Raw genomic sequence first — 21,217 nt, forward strand, 5'->3', positions numbered from 1 at the left:
CTTTTCTCCTTTGTCAAGGCGATTCTATGAGGGTTTTAACAATTTTGTTATGTCATGCCCCTCCCCCCCGGCTAGGCGGTCTCTGGCGCACCCTCTCTTCTCCGCTTCTTCATATCCTGCTGCTGCTGGTGGTGATAGTGAAGAAGGAGCCAGAGGGGGTCGTGGCCGGCGACGAGGGCTTGTGCGCCCCTTCTCCTCCTCAGAGCCCCAGCCGGGCTAAGGAAACTCCCGGGGGCCGCTGGAGGCAGAGTCTGGGTGAGGCTGGGCCGCATCAGATTTTCTGCCAAGCGGAGCAAGAGCCCAAGGAAGCCGCCCAGGAGTATTGTTTTTTTTTCATTGGCTCTTTTTTCTGTTTCTCTTTAGTTCTGAAAATTTTGAAAAGAAAAAAGACAACTTAAACTACTGTATGCCTCCAACCAAGGTTTACTTATAGTTAACTTGAGCCCTAAATCACAGTTGGAACTGGCTCCACCCAACATCCTGTTTAATCCACATTAATTATATAACTGATGTATATTTCTTTCCTTGTAAGTTTACCAATAGTGTAAGATGAATATTTGTGAGGACAGTGTACAAGTCGCAACAGTGCATGTAATATCTGGCAGCAGGCCTGTATGTTTTACCATGTTATGTGTCCCTGTGATATGCCTGCAATATAAGTGCAGTTTATAGTGTAAGGCCACTTAGGGACAGCAAACATAGCTATGCAATTATTCCTCTTTTAGGGAAGTAATTTCTACAGTATTGAATAGAAATATGATTTCAAAAGAATAGAATAGTTGTTTCCAGAGAACAGGCACACGTGTCCTGTTCATCCTGTGTAAACTGTTGTACCACCACGTATCCTGGCTTTGTGTGTTTTTGCTTTAAAAATACATACATATAAACTTTATGGTTTCCGGCCATAGATCTTTACAATGTAGTGACTACTGTAGCATATAAAATCCAATTAAAACAGGTAATTACCTTAAAAGCATTAAAACCAATAAAACCCGGTCTAAGAATATTGTCATAACGTATAATGTCAATCCACTGTATTCAGCATTTATGTGGCATTATGATCCCTGACAAATTGAAGTCTCAGCTTCTTAGCTGCTAGTGCAAATTGTGCTACAGCATATGTAATGTGCAACTGTGTATCAGCAAGCAATCCTACTACTGTTTCAGTGGTGGTACAGTTAAAATACCTCTGAATGATGGGTGACAGAAATCTTTCTCTAGGATTTTTATAGAGAGGACAGAACAGTAGATAATGAGTTAGATCCTCAGTCTAGTTGCAGCCAAAACACATTTTTTGTTCCTCGATTGGTTTTCCTTTGTATCTTCCTTCAAGGTATGCTGAGGCCGTCTGTCCAAATCTAAGTTCTATAAAAGCTCTGCGAATCTGGGAAAAATTTAGTGACTCAAAATATTTTGGTTTTGCATGATTCACCTGAAGTTGGGTATACCAGGTAAACAAACAGGACAATAGCCGCCCTATCCTGACTAGCATCAAGATCAAAGATCCAGTTCCTAAGGTTGCGAAAGCTTAAACTAAGGAACTTTTCCATCAGAAAGTTGTGGACATTTATGGTAATTTTTGGTGACATTGTTGTGCCCATCCACCAGACTTGAGTTGTTCTAACCAGCAGCACTTTGTCAGGGAGGAGTCCTCCAAACTGTTCAGTCTTTGCCAATAACTAAGATAAGCCAAATCGATTCTAGCAGCAATTTAGGGTAGGCCTAATTCAGCTCTGAGGTGAACCGAGGGAGTTCCTGGGGGGAGCCCCAGTATCAGGCTCATGAATTTGTTTTGCAGAATTTCTAATTTGGGCTTAGCTTTAAAATACAGTCTAATGTATGTATCCGTACTTGCGTATGTAATGTTTTTCCATGACTCTGGCTTCCTTTCTTTTACACAGATGATTTAAGCAGTGCCCCAGAATTTTACCTTAGGGAGGACAATTTATACAAGGTTACAACAGCACCTTATTTTGCCCAGTTGGAGCAGCCCAGGCATAGAAGGGCGTTTACTCTGGCCCGGCTTAATCCACTACCTTCAGCAGTGCAGGAGGGACGATATAAAAAGATCCCCTGGGCAGAGAGCTTTTGCCCATGTGGAATGAAGCACATAGAAACACTTGATCACATCCTGTTGCGGTGCACATTTTACAAGGATGTAGGTGAAGAACTTGTTTCTCCTCTGATTTCCCGGCTGTACAGAGCAACAATGTATGCATGTGCTGCTGTCTGACTCCAATCCCATTCTTACACATAGGGTTGCCAAATTTTTTACTGCTGCAATGGGCATTAGAAAAAGGACCCTAAAAGTGGACAAGCCTCTGTAGTTAGAGCATGATTTGCTAGAAATTCTGGAATTGCTTTAGAGTAGATGTTTTGATGCTGTTGTTGTTCACCTCAGAACTGAGTGTTTGCATTTGATCCCAATATTTTTGTATACCTCTGTATATTTATATATTTCAATGTTTTATTTGTGGCTGGTCTTTGACCGTAATAAAGTTTTATCTATCTGTCTTTTACACAGACTCTTTGATGCTAACTGTACCAAAGTTGAAGTACAGTGGGGTCTCGACTTACGAACTTAATCCGTATTGGAAGGCAGTTCTCAGGTCGAAAAGTTCTTAAGTCGAATCTGCATTTCCCATAGGAATGCATTGAAAACCATTTAATCCGTATCTGCTCTTTTCATCCATAGAAACTAATGGGAAGCTGCTATTCCGCCTTCTGCCACTAGAGGGGGATATTTTTCTTTTTTCCTTTTAACATAAGATGACTTAGCTTTTAAAAAAAGGGAAAAAAGAGTTCGTAACTCGAATCTAAGTTCGTAAGTCGTCCATATATTCCTATGAGAACGGTTCGTAAGTCGAAACGTTCGTATGTCGAGCCATTTGTAAGTCGAGACCCCACTGTACTCATCTTAATATGATGGGGAAAACATAAGGGGAGTACAAATAAATTGACACAAGTTAGAGGTGATGTTGTTTAATTACAATAAAAAGAATGAGATAATTAGGAAATGTATTCGTGAAGGCTTTCACGGCTGGGATCTAATGATTGTTGTGGGTTTTTCGGGCTCTTTGGCCGTGTTCTGAAGGTTGTTCTTAACATTTCGCCAGTCTCTGTGGCTGGCATCTTCAGAGGACAGCACTCTGTGCTCTGGGTCCTGTCCTCTGAAGTGCTGTCCTCTGAAGATGCCAGCCACAGAGACTGGCGAAACGTTAGGAAGAACAACCTTCAGAACACGGCCAAAGAGCCGAAAAACCCACAACAACCATAATTAGGAAACATACTAATATATGTAAGCCTGCTAAGTATTGAAGTATAAATATTCCAGAAAGCCTAGAATGTTTGAAAAAGGAAAACTTTGATAACTCAAAGCAAGAAATAACAAATAAAGTGATGAATTTAGAAAGATTGAACTCTCATAGTTCATTAGAATAGCAGTATTTAAAATGAAGATTTTACCTAAGGTTAATTTTTTGTTTGGGATATTACCAATAAAGATGGCAGAAGAAGAGTTTAAAGATTGGCAAAATACGATTAATAAGTTTACTAATGGAGGTAAAAGAGCAAAGATTAATAGAGATGGTATAAACCTCAAAGGTCATAACTAGAGATGGGGGTATTCATATTTGAATATGAATATCTACCCATAGGTGCAGATAACGAGGATCTGGCCCCCTGGGGTCAGACCAACCACTCATCATTGTGCTCCCTTCCTATTGCTCCAGAGCTCGCGATGGATTAGCCACTCTTCAACCTCACAGAGAGGGTCTTTCTGCGAGGAGTAGCTAATCAGATACCCCCATCTTTAGTCATAAGGGTTAGGCCTTCCTAATACAAGGTTATAGTATATAGCTAATTAAATGAGACATATACTGGACATCATATCTCAATCTAATAATCTAAGATGGACAAGGCTGGAATTGCAGGAACCTGGTAGGTATCTTGAGGATATTCTTTGCAAACAGATGAACAAAAATAAGAGTATTGTTAAAAACATTGAATACCTTTTCCTTAAAAATGCATTAAAATATGGAATTAAGCTCTTTATAGAAAAATATTTATCCCATTAACTTCTCCATTACATCTACTAGTAGTAGAGTTACAGAAATTCGAGAAACTTGAAAAAGAGTTTGGAAAATTTACTAAGGAGGAAACAAGTTATTAGATTAAAAGATTGGTGGGAGAAAATAATAGCAGTTTTAGGATTGGAAAGAACATCTTGACTTAACCTTGTCCAATTAGAAAAGTGGACTAAAGAAATGGTATATATAGGAATTTTACAGGATTTGAAGAAATGGTAGCATTGAAGAAGGCAGATGAAAATAAGATGCTGAAAGGGGAGAAGAAATAAGTATTGAGGTGTAGAAGAATACATGGAATAAAAGAATATTAAAGTGGATCTAAGAATAAAGTTGCCTTTTTTAATTTGGAGAAGGTATTTAACTGGTGAAATGAAATACTATGGATATTAAACATTCTAAATTATGTCAGATAGGTTGTCAGGAATAGATATGTATATGCATATGTGTTAGGAATGTGAGACTATATTGAAATTTTGGAGCTTGGTCTTTAAGGAAATAAATAAAATGCTAACGTTATATATAGAGATCTGCCCTAAGATAACTCTTTTATCAATATGTGATATGATCAGTGGGGTTAGATGATGAAATAATTGATTTCAAATTTATTTATAGCAGCAAGATTAATGGTAGCGGCGAATTGGAAAGTTAAGCATAAATTTAAATTGAATGAATGGCACAAAGAGTTTGGGATATAGCAGTTAATGACAGATTAATATATACAGTGGTGCCTCGCAAGACAAATGCCTCGCAGGACAAAAAAAAACTTGCAAGACGAATGGTTTTGACAATGGGGTTGATGACTCACAAGACGAATGTTCCTGTGGCCGTGCTTCACAAGACGAATGGTTTCCTTTTTTTCCTGTCTCATGTTTGCTGATTTTTAAATGTTTTTCTATGATGTTAAAAAAATTAAAGTTTTTTGATTGAAGTTTTTGAAATCATCTGCACAATATGTATGGCTTCAAAGAGCACTTAATAAACTCTTTGTAAACCAAATTTGACTTTGTTCTGACTTTTTTTGCCCATAGGAACACATTAATTGGATTTCAATGCATTCCTATGGGAAAACGCGCTTCGCAAGATGAATTTTTCACAAGACAACATTAACCATGGAATGAATTAAATTCATCTTGCGAGGCACTACTGTAATATGAAAATGAAGAACAGATTGTTATATGCGGATAATTTTATTGATATTGGTGGAGACTTTGTGTTTTTTAAAAGGGAAGGGTTGTTCACCTTCAAAAGATTCAGTCCAGTTTTAGAAAGGGAATGGGATAAAATAACAGAAAATATCACCAGATGATCCCCGTGGAGGGTGCACTTTTGTATTATTGTGCTGTTTTCGTATTTTGGTATTTTAAGGAGTTGTTTTGAGTAGTTGTATTTTATTTTGTTTTATATTATAATTTTTTTGTAAGGATTTGGGACAACTAGAGTGGTGGTACTTGGGTCTTTTACAAATGCTTCCCTGCACAGAACGGCATCTTGCATTGTTGAACTTAACATGTAATGTGAAATACCCAGTCATGAGTGAAAGCATTTATTTAGGTGATGAGTATAGGACATAGCCTGAGGGGTAGGGATCAACTTGTCCTTTACTTCTGTCAGCAAAATGTCATGTGTCAGAATAGTTGAGGCACCTGTTAATGCTGCTTAATTGTTTATGTAGATAAAGAAAGGAACTCACTGCATTTAATTGTTTTAAAGCAAATGTTTCCCAAATAGGGAGCACCTCTTTCAAACATTTCTCTTGATGGCAGCTTTGCTAGTAAATACTGTGCTAACTGAGCTCTTTGTTTTCCTCTTAACTTTAGAAAATCAACTCAGATGCAAAATGAAGTGAATGTTTCCTTTACATACCATGTGTTGATATTTGTGCCACATGATTTGAAACTGTTACACATCAACCTGCAAAACTGGTTTCTGCTCTGGTTTCGACAGGATGAGCAAGCCAAAGAGGAGCTTTCTGTTCTGGAAAACGAGCAACAACTGTCCTGTTTGAAGCGATTGTTAAGATTACATGCAAGTGTTCTGACGAAATGAAAGAAGTTGTGCTCTGGTCACCCAAGGAGGTGGCAGATTGGTTGATGGAAAATGCTGTGCCAGAATACTGTGAACCATTGAAACACTTCACTGGGCAGGATTTGATTAATCTTAAAAAAGAGGATTTTGAGAAGCCCCCTTTGTCACGTATATCTTCTGACAACGGTCAACGACTTCTGTACATGATAGAAACTTTAAAAATGGAGCACCACATTGAGGCACATAAAAATGGGCATGCCAACGGGCACTTGATCATCAGTACAGAAGCTTCCACCGGTGAAAATGGCTTCAAGAGCAAAACAAAACCGAATGGAATGCCGAACGGGTATAGGAAGGAAATGATTAAAATCCCCATGCCAGAGCCTGAACGTTCCCAGCACCCCATGGAGTGGGAGAAGACACTGCTGGCATTTCTTTATGCACTTTGCTGTTTAGTCTTTACAACAGTGACAATTTCAGTTGTCCATGAACGAGTGCCTCCCAAGGAGGTGGAGCCGCCCCTGCCAGATGCATTTTTTGATTACTTTAACCGTGTGCAATGGGCCTTTTCTATCTGTGAAATCAATGGCTTGATCCTTGTGGGACTCTGGTTAATTCAGTGGCTGTTCTTAAAATACAAGTAAGTATAGTTATCTCCTGATATCACTTCTTTCAGTCTTGCCTTAGAGAATTGAATAAAAACTCCACAAAATCAATTATCCCCTCCTTTTTAGCTGACTGTGACAACTACCAATGCAATTGACAGCCATATTTGCAAATCATGAAATATAATAGATTGTAAATGTTATGTGAAACAGAATAACTTGGTGGTTTTATTGTTGTTGTTTTTATTCTTGTAGTTTTCAGACTACAATGGTGCCTCACTTAACGACGATAATCCGTTCCAGGAAAATTGCCGTTAAGTGAAAACATCATAAACCGAAATAAAAAAACCCATTGAAATGCATTGAAATCTGTTCAATGCGTTCCAGTGAGGTAAAAACTCACCATCCAGTGAAGATCTTCCATACAGTGGCTATTTTCGCTGCCTGTATAGCAAGGAATCCGTCCCTAAACACAGCGGGGAGCCATTTTAATTACCCGGTGGCCATTTTGAAACCGCGATTAGCTGTTAGAAAAACATCATTTTGCGAAGAATCTGTTGCCGGAGCAGGGAACCGATCATCGCAAAGCAAATTCCCCCATTTAGACCATCGTTTTGCGATCGCAAAAAGATCATCGTAAAGTGGATTGATCGTAATGTGGGGCAATCGTAAAGCGAGGCACCACTGAACTAACAACCTCCCAAAGTACTGTGATCAAATTGGAGAAGTGGCATATACTGTGTTTCCCCAAAAATAAGACAGGGTCTTATATTAGTTTTTGCTCCAAAAACGCATTAGGGCTTATTTTCAGGAGATGTGTTATTTTTTTGTGTACAACAACCTATATTTATTCAAATACAGTCATGTCATCTTCTTCTGGTTGCTGCACAATGGTGGAGGGCGGTGTTTCACTTAACGGGCTTTTTGGGGGGGGTAGGGTTTATATTACGAGCATCTTGAAAAATCTTACTAGGGCTTATTTTCAGGTTAGGAGAAACAGGGTAAATATAATCAAGTGTAATAAAATATCACTGTGAGTAGTAAATAACAATGTACAGCCGTTTCCTTAGTTTCTTTTGTGCCTAGAGATACTTATATGGTATCATTGAGAAAGTGATACCATACAAGTATCTCTAGGCACAAAAGAAATTAAGGAAACGGCTGTACAGTACATTGTTATTTACTACTCACAATGATATTCAGGCATTGCACTGAACTGGAGCATGAAGCAACTCAAGGCAGCTTTCATATGGCAATTGCACTATGTGATGTATTCACCAGACCATCAATCAGTAGTGTGTAGTTCTTCAGAACTTTTTTATTAAATGGTGAATACTGATATCATTAAGCCTAAAAGATGCAGAAAATTATTTTTGCTAGTAGAACTACGAGAAACTGCTGAAACCATCACAATCCTGACATCCACATTCTACAAAGCCACATTCACACTTCCAGTTCCTTTAGTTTCTCTGTGTGCTTTGAAGTGTTGGTGTTGATATTAAAAATTAGATTTTGACAAAACGGTTGAGGACTAACATTTTATTCATTGTTGCTGCCTTCATTCTTGCTTATGTTACAAGACTGTAAATCTTGATGACGTATTGCCCAAATTTTTAGCCTGAAGTAATGTCAGATTTGAATAGCAGTTTTAGAGTTGGGTTTTGAGTATGTGACATGAGGGTTTCAAAGACTGGTGTTGCTAGTTCTGTGCACCTAATGGCATTTTGACATCAATGAGTGCCCTATGTAGATAGTCACTTTAAAAGCAGAGGAATGTTGCAGCATTGGAGATGAGGCTTGTGGCTGCACTTAAAAAAAAAGGAAACTAAAAATCTTATAACCATTATACCCTTATGTAAATATTTATGACTTTTGCATGAGTGCCTATATTGAATGTAAATTGTTCCTTGAATACATTGCAGATCTCTGATTTCAGTAATGCTGGTAATCAGTGACTGGTGGTAATCAGATCACAGCTATTCAGTGCATAGTAACCATGGCGAGTTCACCACCTGACAACTATACTTATGTGAACTAGCTGACCTGTACTTATTAGGCTGGTCCTTGGATTATCTATATATAGTCTCCTTCCAGAACTGTACTCAAAGCTTCGTAGAAGCTGCCAGTGCTTATGCTGTCCTGGCAGATGATAAAACAAGAGTTTGTGTATAATATTATATATTATATAAATTTATTATATATGTACCTTTATGGATGCACACTTATTCGTATTTAAAACAAACCCAATGAGATTATTTGACTAAGTGTGGATGCAAGCAGTTGTTTTCAGATTATTCTTTGATTCCCTAACAGATAAAAATAATTAAATATGGAATAGGAATTTCAGTGGAATTAACAGTCCTGTGCTTGACATGGAATTTTATTTTCTAAAAGTACAATGAAAAATTCAAAATATCTTACATAATCTTCAGCCCCATCTGAATGTACTGTGCGAGATATTTGCTGAGGTCAAATTTAACAGATTGGAGAAAATGCCTTATAATATTTAAGAGTGTTCATATGAAGTTTCAAACAAACTAGCTTATCATTCATATTTAAAAGGCTGGAATGAAGTTACACCAATTACTGATAGGTTCTCCTTAATATTGAGCATATCTGTCAATTTAGAACGAGAATAGTGCCTATCAATATTGCAAGATATGTCGTTTTCCCTTCGCAGTAAGGGAATGACTTTGACTGACGCCTATTTTTTAAAAAAAGACTGTAAATAGGCAGTAGGGAATCTTAAATAATTGATAAGATTAGTCTACGGAAAGGGAATATATATAAAAATAAATATATATATTCATTCAAATAGTTTTGGGAATCTTGACATTCATTTCCAGGAATTGTTGCTGGAGGCTGGACTTGCTCCCTGCCACTGGAGATCTGTGTAATGAGAAGCAGGTTGCAGACCTTATTTTTGTCCAGTACTTGCTCCTATCTACATAGACTAGCCTATGGTTCCACTCGTGACCATCCTGGGAGGGAAGAATGGGATTTGGACTGTACTTCTATTCACGACATGAAGAGTTCACATTCTTTTCTAAGAATTGCTGCTGACATTGTCATCTTGATATTCCCAGGTCTATTCTACCACCATTACATGGAAGTGGCATATTTTGTTTGTTTAAAATGTTTTACTGCCTACCTGAAAATGGATAAATGCCTTGTCCTGGTACATATACGTAAATAGTATCTAGGACAACATATTTTATCCTGAACTTATTCATATGATACAAAAATTTCCCCTCTTTCCCCCTTTAGGTCTATTATTGGCAGAAGATTTTTTTGTATAGTTGGCACATTGTACTTGTATCGGTGTATTACAATGTATGTAACAACACTCCCAGTACCTGGCATGCATTTCAACTGTTCTCCAAAGGTAATTTCTTTTCCTGTACTGTAATTATCAAATATCTTCTCCAGTTTTTGGAACAGTTTGGTCAGACTGACTTAAGAATTGCTTGCCAAAAAGAATGGGCAAGAATCTTTTCAGTGCTAATTAGTATCACTTGTTGCTCAGCTGGTTCTGTCAGAATTTAGTCCAGTCTCTCCATTGTACTCCAGCGGCTGACCTAGAGGGGGCTGGGGTTGGCATTCTGATTGAAAGCAGTTATATTATTTATCATACTGGCTTTAATCCCAGCAGTGGATCAGTTTTTTCCAGTGCGGACCACAGTTGCTATAAAGGATATAGTTAAAGGACATGTTAGTTCCCAAAATGTAGATATCTCATCCCACACATAACAGTGCCATCTTTCAAACAGTCGTATAAAAGCTGTTGTCCATTTGGAGTGATATTAACCCCAGTTACATAATTCACTGTGACTTATTTTGTAGAAGATACTGACAATTCAAAAAAACTCAAGAGGGTTGTGTTTTCTCTGTCAAAGTACAAGACAGAGATCTAACCAAGGCCTTCCTAGATTAAAACCTTGATTACAAGGGATAGGAATGGCCATTTTATTCCACCACACCTACGCATGATCATCTGTGTTGAACATTTCGAGCTAACCACTTTCAGACAAAAGGAGACTTTATGTTGCAACCTTTGTAACCAATTATCCATTTTAATGATAATTTTAATTATCTTAGGACCCTGTTATCTGTTGTAAGATATCTTCACAGGCATGGCCATAATATACAAGCAAACTGCTCAGGATCCTGTCAGTTATCTAGTTTTTACAGTTATAGGAAGGTTTTTTTTAAATGAATGTAACAAAAGTATAACCAAAAGCATTTTGGTTTATTGTCTTTTATTTTTCTCCATGTGATTTATACTTACTGTAGTCATTGAACTGATAGCATAAAGAAAAATGATGTTGAGAAATGTACCTGCTTTTCTGTTTATAGTTTTCATTATTCTGATCAGAAATGAACGAATAAAGTGGTATTTATATTAATAATGACTTTTCTACAAAGGCATGAGAGAAAACAGGCATTCTATGGTGAAGGTTTTCTTAGGATTATTCAGGAGGCGGGATGCTACAAAAATGTTAAGTTCTGAATATAAGATTAGCATTCTCTCTCTTTTTCTTTACTCTGTAAGATGGTAAACAGTGTGCATCTTAATCTGTAAATAACATGCTGATTCCCCATCCCAACCCTGCATTTCTTTCCCACAGCTCTTTGGAGATTGGGAATCGCACATGAGGAGGATAATGAAGCTACTTTCTGGAGGCGGCCTGTCTATTACAGGATCACATGACATGTGTGGTGACTACCTGTATAGTGGTCACACAGTTATGTTAACACTTACATACTTATTTATCAAAGAGTGTAAGTACATTTATCAAGAAGTACATTTATCGAAAATTATAAATTAATTGGTCATTTCTCAATATCAGACTAAATAGTGTGTCAGTCAATTAATCTTGGGCCACATCATAAAAGTTTCCCCATCTACCAGTAGGTTTTAGCCTGATTATATTGTTATTTAAAAGTACATTTAGGGATCTAATTACAGTGGTGCCTCACATTACAATATTAATTTGTTCCAGCGAAATCGCTGTAGAATGAAAACATCGTAAAGTGAAATTTAAAAGCCCATAGAAACACATTAAAACCTGATTAATGTGTTCCTATGGGCTTGAAACTCACCATCCAGCGAAGATCCTCTATAGTGTGGCCATTTTCGCTGCCCGTGCAGCGAGGAATCCGTCCCAGAAAACAGCGGACAGCCATTTTTTTACCCAGCGGCCATTTTGAAACAACCGATCAGCTGTAGGAAAATCGTTGTTTTGCGAGAATCGGTTCCCGAAGCAGGGAACTGATCATCGCAAAGCGAAATTCCTCCATAGGAAACATTGTTTTGTGATTGCTTTTGCGATCGCAAAAACTTCGTTGTTATGCGATTTCGTCGTAAAACGGAGCGCTTGTCTTGCGAGGCACCACTGTATTAAAGCAATTGAAGCACACACAGGCTGAAATCCTGTTGGGTGGGTTCTGCCTTTGCAACAGAAATGATTCAGTGGCAGATAGCTGCTGAGTAGTGACTTTAAATTACTTCGTTTAAATTTGCTGTTATGCCAAACTTATTTGTTAAAATGCCAGCCATGATAGAACAGTTTATTTCACTGTTGTATTTAAAACTGGGCTGTGGCAAAAATAATAAATAGATAGATAGATAGATAGATAGATAGATAGATAGATAGATAGATAGATAGATAGATAGATAGATAGATAGATAGATAGATAGATAGATAGATAGATAGATAGATAGATAGATAAAAAAGGTTTTAGGGACCAATTAATTTATAGTTCTTGATAAATGTACTTCTAATTCAATTACAAAGGTATTATACGCATAGTTGATTTTATTTTTGCTTTTAAATTCAAACTCTGGATTGCATTACATTCCTGCAGTTGGAGGTGTATTGCTGTGGTGATGGGGCAAGAAATGTTGAGTCTTTACCATTTGCTGTTTTTACTTTCCTTCACTTTTGAAAGACAGCAGTTTGAGGGGAGGGGGGCTCAGGGAAATACCTATGTCTGCAGTTTAAGGTATAGTGCGGCCTTAGAAAGCCTGGCTAACAACAAGGCCAGTGGAGGTGACGGCATTCCAGTTGAACTATTTAAAATTTTGAAAGATGATGCTGTTAAGGTGCTACATTCAATATGCCAGCAAGTTTGGAAAACCCAACAATTGGCCATCTAATGAGAAGAAAAGACTCCCTGGAAAAGACCCTGATGTTGGGAAAGTGTGAAGGCAAGAGGAGAAGGGGACGACCGAGGATGAGATGGCTGGACAGTGTCTGCGAAGCAACCAACATGAATTTGACACAACTCCGGGAGGCAGTAGAAGATAGGAGGGCCTGGCGTGCTCTGGTCCATGGGGTCACGAAGAGTCGGACATGACTAAACGACTAAGCGAACGAACGAACGTGGCCCTAACAAATAACTCTGATTGTTACGTTTGGATAAATTTATCATAAAAATGAAAAATACGTTTTAAATGGAGATCTCAGTTGAATGTCGCACAGGTCTACATCATATTTATTCCAATTGTTGGTTTTAATTTATGTGAAGTTTTAAAACTTAAAATAATTTGAGAATTCTGTGAGGCATAACGTGAGGCATAACGTACAAACTATATGAAATTAATGACTTTGGTCATGTGTTTTTCATTGCTTTTAGATTCACCTCGGCGTCTCTGGTGGTATCATTGGATTTGCTGGGCTCTTAGTATAATTGGGATGTTCTGTATTCTCTTAGCTCATGACCACTATACTGTGGATGTGGTAGTGGCTTACTACATCACTACAAGGCTTTTCTGGTGGTATCACACAATGGCCAATCAACAAGTGAGTCTGTTCTTCGTTTCCTAAAGCTTTCTATAACCAAGCAATGATAAGATGATTCTCCAGAGCCTAGAGCATCATCTCTCTACTGCTAAGGTTTTGATGGCTTCAGCATACCTTTATATTTATTCTTTTTAGAAGTAACTTTTCATGTGCTTAGGAGTACACAAATTATATCTGGCTCAAATATATTCATGTCTCATCTTCTCACAAGACATTAGAAGTATGGAAGCAGGAGGCATGACTTGCAAAGTCATCCTTTTGAAAGTAGACTGTTAAAGTTGTGAAAGATGCAAATAATGGTTGCTTTGGAGCTGTAGTTAGTTCCTCTTTCGGAAATGTAATAGTCAGAATGACCTGCATCTTATACTGAACTGGAAACTTTGGAAGATTTGGAAATAACAGCTACTTTAGAATAGAACTTCCTCAAAGGTTGTGAAATTACATGCTGACCGTATGCAATATAACTGGTTAGGTGGGTCTTTCCTGAGAGATCCCTAGCCTTCTACCAGTGCTAAGAAAGACACGTGCGGTCATTGAAGAATAAATACCCTGCATTTATGACTGAATGTTGGAGCTGTCTTTCTTTCATACAGCTTAACTGATAAATATTTTCTTTTGCAGGTGCTAAAAGAAGCTTCTCAGACTAACCTTCTTGCACGGGTTTGGTGGTACAGGCCCTTCCAGTACTTTGAAAAGAATGTCCAGGGCATTGTACCACGTACCTATCATTGGCCATTTTCCTGGCAAGCACTCCATCTGGGTAGACAACATAAATACAGCAGATTGGTAAATGATACATAACAGCTACAAAAAGTAGATGGCAGGAGAACTGTCCCAAAGTGCTAAGAACTCCCCAAGATGAGATGCCATAGAAATTGAACTGCACCCCCTATCTTCTACCTTTTAATCATTTCCTTGACTTAAATCTGTTCTCCTACCTGATAAGCACTGTGATATTTTTCTCTCTCCAAAGGATCTGCGATGGACATCAATAAAGAAGTGGAAATTATCATGCACTGTATACATTTCTTGTTACTAGATTTTGGATTTGCATTGCTCATCACCATGTTTCTTTGTATATGATGCAGCAGCATAAACAAAAAAAGGCTTTTATATCATAAGTTCTGGTCTTTCCAGGCTCGTCTGGGAATAAAGCATATTATTTTCTTGGGAAAACATAATTTTCATATCTCTTGCCCCAAAGATTGGGCTGTAAGCCATTTTCTAGCAAATGTCTATATGAAGGTTTCTAAATACCTGACTGGGATAATATACAGGAATCTTTCTACCTGTTTCACTGAAGCTACAAATGACAGACACAGAAAGGTTTGGTAAACTTTGATTTTGTAAATCTGCAGTGACAGTGTCAAAAGGTGCAAAAAATTATTATGTTGTAAAGTGATTTTCTAAGTATTTCCTAACTTTATTTTTCAAAATGATATGCGTAAAAATAAAATCTAAAAAAAGATTTTTACAGGTCAGAGAAAAGAGTTTAAATTTAAAAAATGCTTCTTGGGAGAGAGATTTGTCCATTTCTAGTGCCTTTCTTGTCTTGATAGTACGGTCAGTAGGCAGTCTTTAAAAGATTTTATTTAAAATAAAGTATTCCATGAAAACAAGATTATATGTATTGTACACATTAATAAATTTTGATTTTATATATAAATTAAACTGGAAATCTACTTGCAATGTTCAGATGATTGAGTTGGAAAGAAAACCAAATATGATGATCAAGTCTTTGAGCATTTTGGGTGGATTAGAGTGAAATGTGCTTCTTAAATTATTTTACTGTCTATTCCATATATATGGGTTTGAAATATTAGAAAATATCCATTAGTTTCTTTTTGCAGATTACTACCCCCCATAATCAGTAAATTCAAATTCAAATTCAAATATTAAATAATTCTCATCCCTTAATAAAAAGATTGTTGAAAAACAATTGATATCTTGAAAAGAGAATTGTGCAGAAACTGCATGTAACTCTAAAATGTCAATCCTGCCATACATATTGTGTTTGGAGGGAAGTATTCTATCCTATACTTGCCAATGCACAGAACAAAATAGTTTTTTAAGAATGAAGAGGCATATATATATCTATATATATAAATATATATATATTCATTCTGTATTTTATGTGAAGCAGAGTTATCTTCTGTAGGGTTTTTTGTGTGTTCAACAAGGTGAAATTTGTATTGTAAAACAATAATGGTGAAGGAAAATAAAAAAGGATTTTAAACAAGTAATCTTATTTAATGTTAAACTTCATTTGTGTCAGTTTGACTTTAATGGATTTTGCGATTCACTGAATCTGTTTTAGCTTTCAAGTGTAGGCCTGTGACGAATTATTAGATTATCATTGCATGTTTTGTCCATTAGACATTTTGTCAGCAAAGTGGAACTTTGGGAAATCTGAATTAGTTTTGAAGATGACTCTGTTGTCATAAAGCAACTAATTTCAGAGAAGCTTGTTCTCTTTCTACATACAGTTCATCTTCGTCTGATGGATCTTAACCTACAGCCATGTCATGACCTCATCAGTCTTTAAAAGCATGTCTTCTCTGTATCTTTCAGAGAATGAAAGAGTATGAAAAAAAGAAATATAAGGGACTGTAAAAGGGAAATGAAATACATGTTTTTTTAAAGGAGCCCCTTGCTTAGAAAACTTCCTTTTCCTGACTGTAACTTAATATCCTGCAACCCACATGGCCACTGACAGAAGATTTTAAAGGCAAAGTGAACTTTCAGGAAGTAATACTGTCTAGATATTTTGGGAAAGTATTCTGGTCATAAGGGTGGTAGCAAGGGATAGTAGGCAAAACTGTCATAAAGAATGAGAAACTTTGGGGCGGCAGAGAATAGTGCAACAGGTATCTAGTTGTCTTGTGTGCTCCCAGAGGCATCTGGTGGGGCCACTGTAAAATACAGTAAGCTGGACTAGATGGGCCCTTGGCCTGATCCAGCAGGGCTCTTATGTTCTAGTCATAAAGGTCACAGACAGGAATATAACTGGATGTAATGACATAAAGATTGGAATGAGATTATAAAATACAAGGATAAGGAAAAGAATTTGCAAGGGAGAGTTGAAATTCTCCTGGATCCTGTGTTATTTGATATTTAGAAAGCATCAGGAAAAAGGAGTTCCTTCTACTTCTGAATTTCACTTAACATCTTCAGTTTCCAGCTGCCCCATATTCCCCCTGTTTGTTCTTTTTTTTTTCCAAAAGAAAATAGAATAAATGGGGGTAGGATGCTGAAATAATTGCATAGTATCTTTGAAGAAGAGGCTTACTCTTGTCTGGATACACCCATAGTTTCTGTTACAGTAACTTCCACAATAAAACTGAGATGGCTTTCCAAGGAGGATGGGTATTATAGGACTATGCAGAACATAATAGATTGGATCCAAATTAAAGCTGAGTTCCTATACGCACTGGGCTAACTCACCAGAGGATTTATCTAGCAATATAGTAAGATCTGCAGTGCATCACAGAATGAAGACAAAGTAGAATATCAATCTGAAGCAGTCTGTTCCCCCCACCTGGATTTGGACCTGAATGATCAAGCAAACTATGAATGTATGGAAGGGAAGCAAGATTTGTCAAATTGCACACCATCATTCCTGATCACAGGACAGATATATTGAGGCATCACCTCAGCTTTCAATTTCCTTCTTTGTAGCATGTTTGTATGATCCAATATGAAAGAGTGTCATGGAGACTAATAGGTTTTTAAAACACTGCCAAAATCCTGTTACACAATGTAGTAAATTGTACTAGAGTAAATCTATTGAATCAACATGGTGAGTCAACTCCTCCATAAGTTCCATTGATTCAAACATTGACTTGTTGTGCTAAAGTAAATCATAGAGTAAGCCTATTTGTAATATGAGATTTCTTTCCACTCTACCACATAATGCCTTCTCTGAGACAGTTCATGTACCAGCAAAAATAATCAAGAAGGGGAAGGGGAAGGAACGGGGGGGGGGGGGGGAATCTCCAAAGCAAAAATTGCATTACATTTTAAAAAGTCCAAGGAAAGGGTGGTGGATGGCAAAGGCAATTTTTTTTAATTTTTTAAAAATTCCCCTCTTTTTTTTCTTTCAAATGATCTAAGCTGTTGGCATAGGCAGGCAGGCAGCGATCAATCCAAGATGGAGAGCATCAGGAGCTCAACAAACAGTAATCCTACAATGGATGACTGGAGCAAAGAGCATTTCTTACTGGGTTCCAGGCTGTTTTACAAATTCAAAATTCCTGCTCCTGTCAACCTACCACAACATGATCATGCCATTTGACACACAAAGGAAACTGAAGGGTTAAACGAAAGAAAAACACAAACATCAAATGTTTGTGTAGCCCTCTGTCATAAGCACAAATCATTACATTTTAGAAGCTCTTTTGACAATCATTGAAAGAATATGAATATGGCTCTCTTTCGCGTTTCAGTCCATAAACAAGAAAAGTCCATACCTGATAGACATGATCATGTTCCAGTGGGAGAGGAAAAAGCAAAAGTGGTCGAAACTGTACTCAGCACCCATGATTGAATACATGACAGCCACATGTTTTGTATCGAGGCACTATCTAAATATCGTTTTATAATTGTCCCTTGCCTGCTATTCACCTTGTTGTGATTATAGTAACTTTTCCTTGTGCTACCTGCCATACACAATCTGAACTGGATCACATATTAAGATGTATGACAGGCGTGCATTTTTACATTGCTCTAGCTTCAGAGTTGCATTGGACAAAGGATGCATGAGAGGTGTTCCCAATGGGTGCCTATAGATGCTGAAACTCTTCATTCCCCACCAACAACAACGATGACCACTTGCCAGCAGGCAAAGATCTTTCCATTTATCAGGACCAGCTCCAGCTTCTGGAGGGTCCCAAACTAGACTGCCTTTTGCACCCCCTTTTGCACCCCAGTTACTAAATGGCTCCTATTGCCCAATGTCATCTTGACCTTCCTCTAGTGAGCAAGTAGATTTACCAGATGACAGCATCACTACCACCCACAGAACTGGGTAATCCTACTTACTCAAGAGGAAGCTTACAACAAGAACAAAACAGAGCAAAGGCTAAAAACTAATCAGAAAAAAAAATCATTGTCACTGCAAATAATTTAAAACTCCCAATACCATCAATTTGTTAAAGAACTAGGAAGACAAAAAGATTGGGCTGGTGTTAAAACAATAGCAGAAAGGGTGCCAGGCGTGTCTCCATGGGAAAGCATTCTACTGGTGGGTATCTCAACTGAGAAGGCTTTCTTCTCCTCCTGTTCAGCACTCAGATGATCCCCAAATGAACTTCCAGCACAGCTCTTTGTACAAGGGCAGATTGATACAGCCTAATAGATACCTGGCTTATAAACATATGTGAGTGTCTCAGTGCAGTGTAATACTGTTGTTAAGAGAGCTGGAGCAGGAGTCAGGATTTAATTGTCTTTTGAGTCATGATACTCACCGAACAACCATGGACAAATTGCACGCTCCTTCAGCATGGCAGATGTTGTGGAGCATTTGTAAAGATAGGTTGGGATGAAGAGAGCTCTGTGCACCCCCTTGAACTCATTGGAGAGAAGACATACTAGAACTATGAAGGCTGATGCCTTAGAGCTCATGGAGCAAGGCCCTGAACACTGACTGTTATCCCTTTGCTATATGTCCAACATCCCACCTCTGTAGTTAGCAGGGAAGAAGAGGGCACAACATTCTGAACTGTAAACAATTATGCCCGGCCATTTAGTATCTGACTGGCTATATGTGTTCCAGCCCAATCACACCTGAGCAATAGTAGAGAATATACAGTTGCTGTTTCAGGAACTGAGTACCAAATGCCAAAGGATGCCTCACTGAATACACCAGAATAGCAATTTCATGGCATTCTCCCTGCATTTCCAAAATACCTTCTTTTGATGAGAGTATTATATTTTAACCCAAAGGACTGTGGATGTGGAAAAACACTCATTTGTCCCAAAATACACAAAGATCACCCTTTTGTGAGCAACCCAAGACCAGCCCTATCATAAAGCAGAACACGAAGCAGCTACTCAGGCAACAAAGATTTAGGTGTCATGACAGGGTAACAAATTGTTAGCTATTTTAAATGTCATTGTCATATTTTTACTAGCAGGGATGGGAGCGGTGTTCATGGTGTTTTCTGTCTCAAGAGCCTAAGCAACTCATCTGGCTTTGGGTAGTATGAACCCTGAGCTAGATATGCGGAAGCTGCCCTTTTTCACTTTTTCACTCACATTTCTTTTCCCTTCTGATAACCCATGGGAAAGTACCTGCTGGCTAGTCTTTCCTGTTCCTTGGTGATAATCATAACTTGTTTCTCTCTTCCCAGATCCTGGCTTCAGGTTTGCATCTCACATTTCCAGTCCTGAAAGACTGGCTAAGAGCTGTCACCAAGCCTATGTTCTCCTGTCACCTTTTTGTTGTCTGTTTATGCTAAGGGCTATTCTTCTTTTGCATTGTATCTGGCTGTTTTTAGACCCTCATCCATTGTTTCAGCACAATCTGCCACCTGGAGTATATTTATCTCTTAACCTTTCTCAGTTTTTAAGCAGTGTATAAAAACATGCACCTTTTCTAACAGAAGTTGAGTGCACTAGCAGGCTTATGCAGTTCGATTTCCCAACTGCGCCTCCAGGAAAAAGTTTCAGCCTGTGTAGCCTTGGGCCAGCTGCACAGTCCCAGCATGACCCCAGAAGAAGGGAATGGTAAACCACTTCTAATTACTCTCTACCTAGAAAACATTGAAAAAGGTCACTGTAAGTCAGAATTAACTTGACAGCACATGATTATTATTTATCTAAACTGATAAGTGACTGAAGAATAAATATCAAAGAGTCCAAGGCAAAAGTCGATCTATGAAAAGAACAAGGCATGGAAACCAAAGGTGCAGAAGAAAGAGAGGTAAGAAAAGACAGTTGAGATATGAAAGGCAGGAATGCAAAAGGGCTTGATGTGGTACATCCAGGCTGTGTGTCAAATCAGAACATGTCATGAGGTTGGGGAATGGGAATCCATTCTGGAACCACTGATTCTTGACTGCAACTCCCTGACTCAGGGAGAAGATCCTTGAGAGAGCTGTGGTGGTACAGGTGTAAGTACTTTTGGATGACAGCACTCAGCTCAATCCATTTAGGTTTTAGTCTAGGATTCAGTACTAAAGAAGCCTTGGTTGTCTGGTGGATGGTGGTTATTAGGTGAAGGAGGGCGACATTCAACTGTTTTGCTCTTGTGCAATCTCTCAGCCATTTTTGAGACCACTGACCACAGTCTCCTGCTGGGCCCACTCGGTTGGGAACTAGGATAGAGGAGGTCTTCTTTATTTGAGAATTCACCAGAAAACAAAATCCTTTCAAAAGGTTTCCTCCAGGGGAAGGCATGGCACCGACTGCCTGCTTGCTACCAGGCCAAGTTTTAGGTTTTCGTATCAAACCCTAACCCTAATATATCAAACCCTAAACAACTCAGGACCTAAGGACCATCACCTCCCTGATGTATCCCTTCTGTTCTTGGGATCCTAATTCACAGAGTATTTCACAGTTGTTCAAAAGAAGCCATTTGCTGTGGTGTCTCCACTCGGACATCAAACATGCTCCAACAATTTTTATTTTCAGGCACACGCTGAGAACTTACTTTTTTATTGGTAAATCTTCTCAATTTAGTCCAGCTTTACTA

The 21,217-nt window shown here is 38.1% G+C and overlaps 1 protein-coding gene across 11 annotated transcripts in view; it reads left to right on the forward strand.

The window, feature by feature from the left end:
- The window catches only part of SGMS1 (sphingomyelin synthase 1), a 99,653-nt gene extending 83,886 nt beyond the window's left edge, over window positions 1-15,767 (forward strand). For 8 of the 11 annotated variants that reach the window (XM_072995273.2, XM_020801286.3, XM_020801285.3 and 5 more), the window contains 5 exons: window positions 5,906-6,753; window positions 9,986-10,103; window positions 11,347-11,500; window positions 13,358-13,524; window positions 14,146-15,767. In XM_072995273.2, the coding sequence (XP_072851374.1) occupies window positions 6,131-6,753; window positions 9,986-10,103; window positions 11,347-11,500; window positions 13,358-13,524; window positions 14,146-14,325 (1,242 nt within the window). In that variant the 5' untranslated portion in view covers window positions 5,906-6,130 and the 3' untranslated portion in view covers window positions 14,326-15,767. The remainder of the gene's footprint in view (window positions 1-5,905; window positions 6,754-9,985; window positions 10,104-11,346; window positions 11,501-13,357; window positions 13,525-14,145) is intronic. The other 3 variants (XM_020801291.3, XM_020801290.3, XM_072995274.2) reach the window with 1 other exon arrangement.
- The last annotated feature ends 5,450 nt before the right edge of the window (window positions 15,768-21,217 follow it).

The sequence above is a fragment of the Pogona vitticeps genome, chromosome 3 (assembly GCF_051106095.1).
Source record: "Pogona vitticeps strain Pit_001003342236 chromosome 3, PviZW2.1, whole genome shotgun sequence".
Classification (NCBI taxonomy): domain Eukaryota; kingdom Metazoa; phylum Chordata; class Lepidosauria; order Squamata; family Agamidae; genus Pogona; species Pogona vitticeps.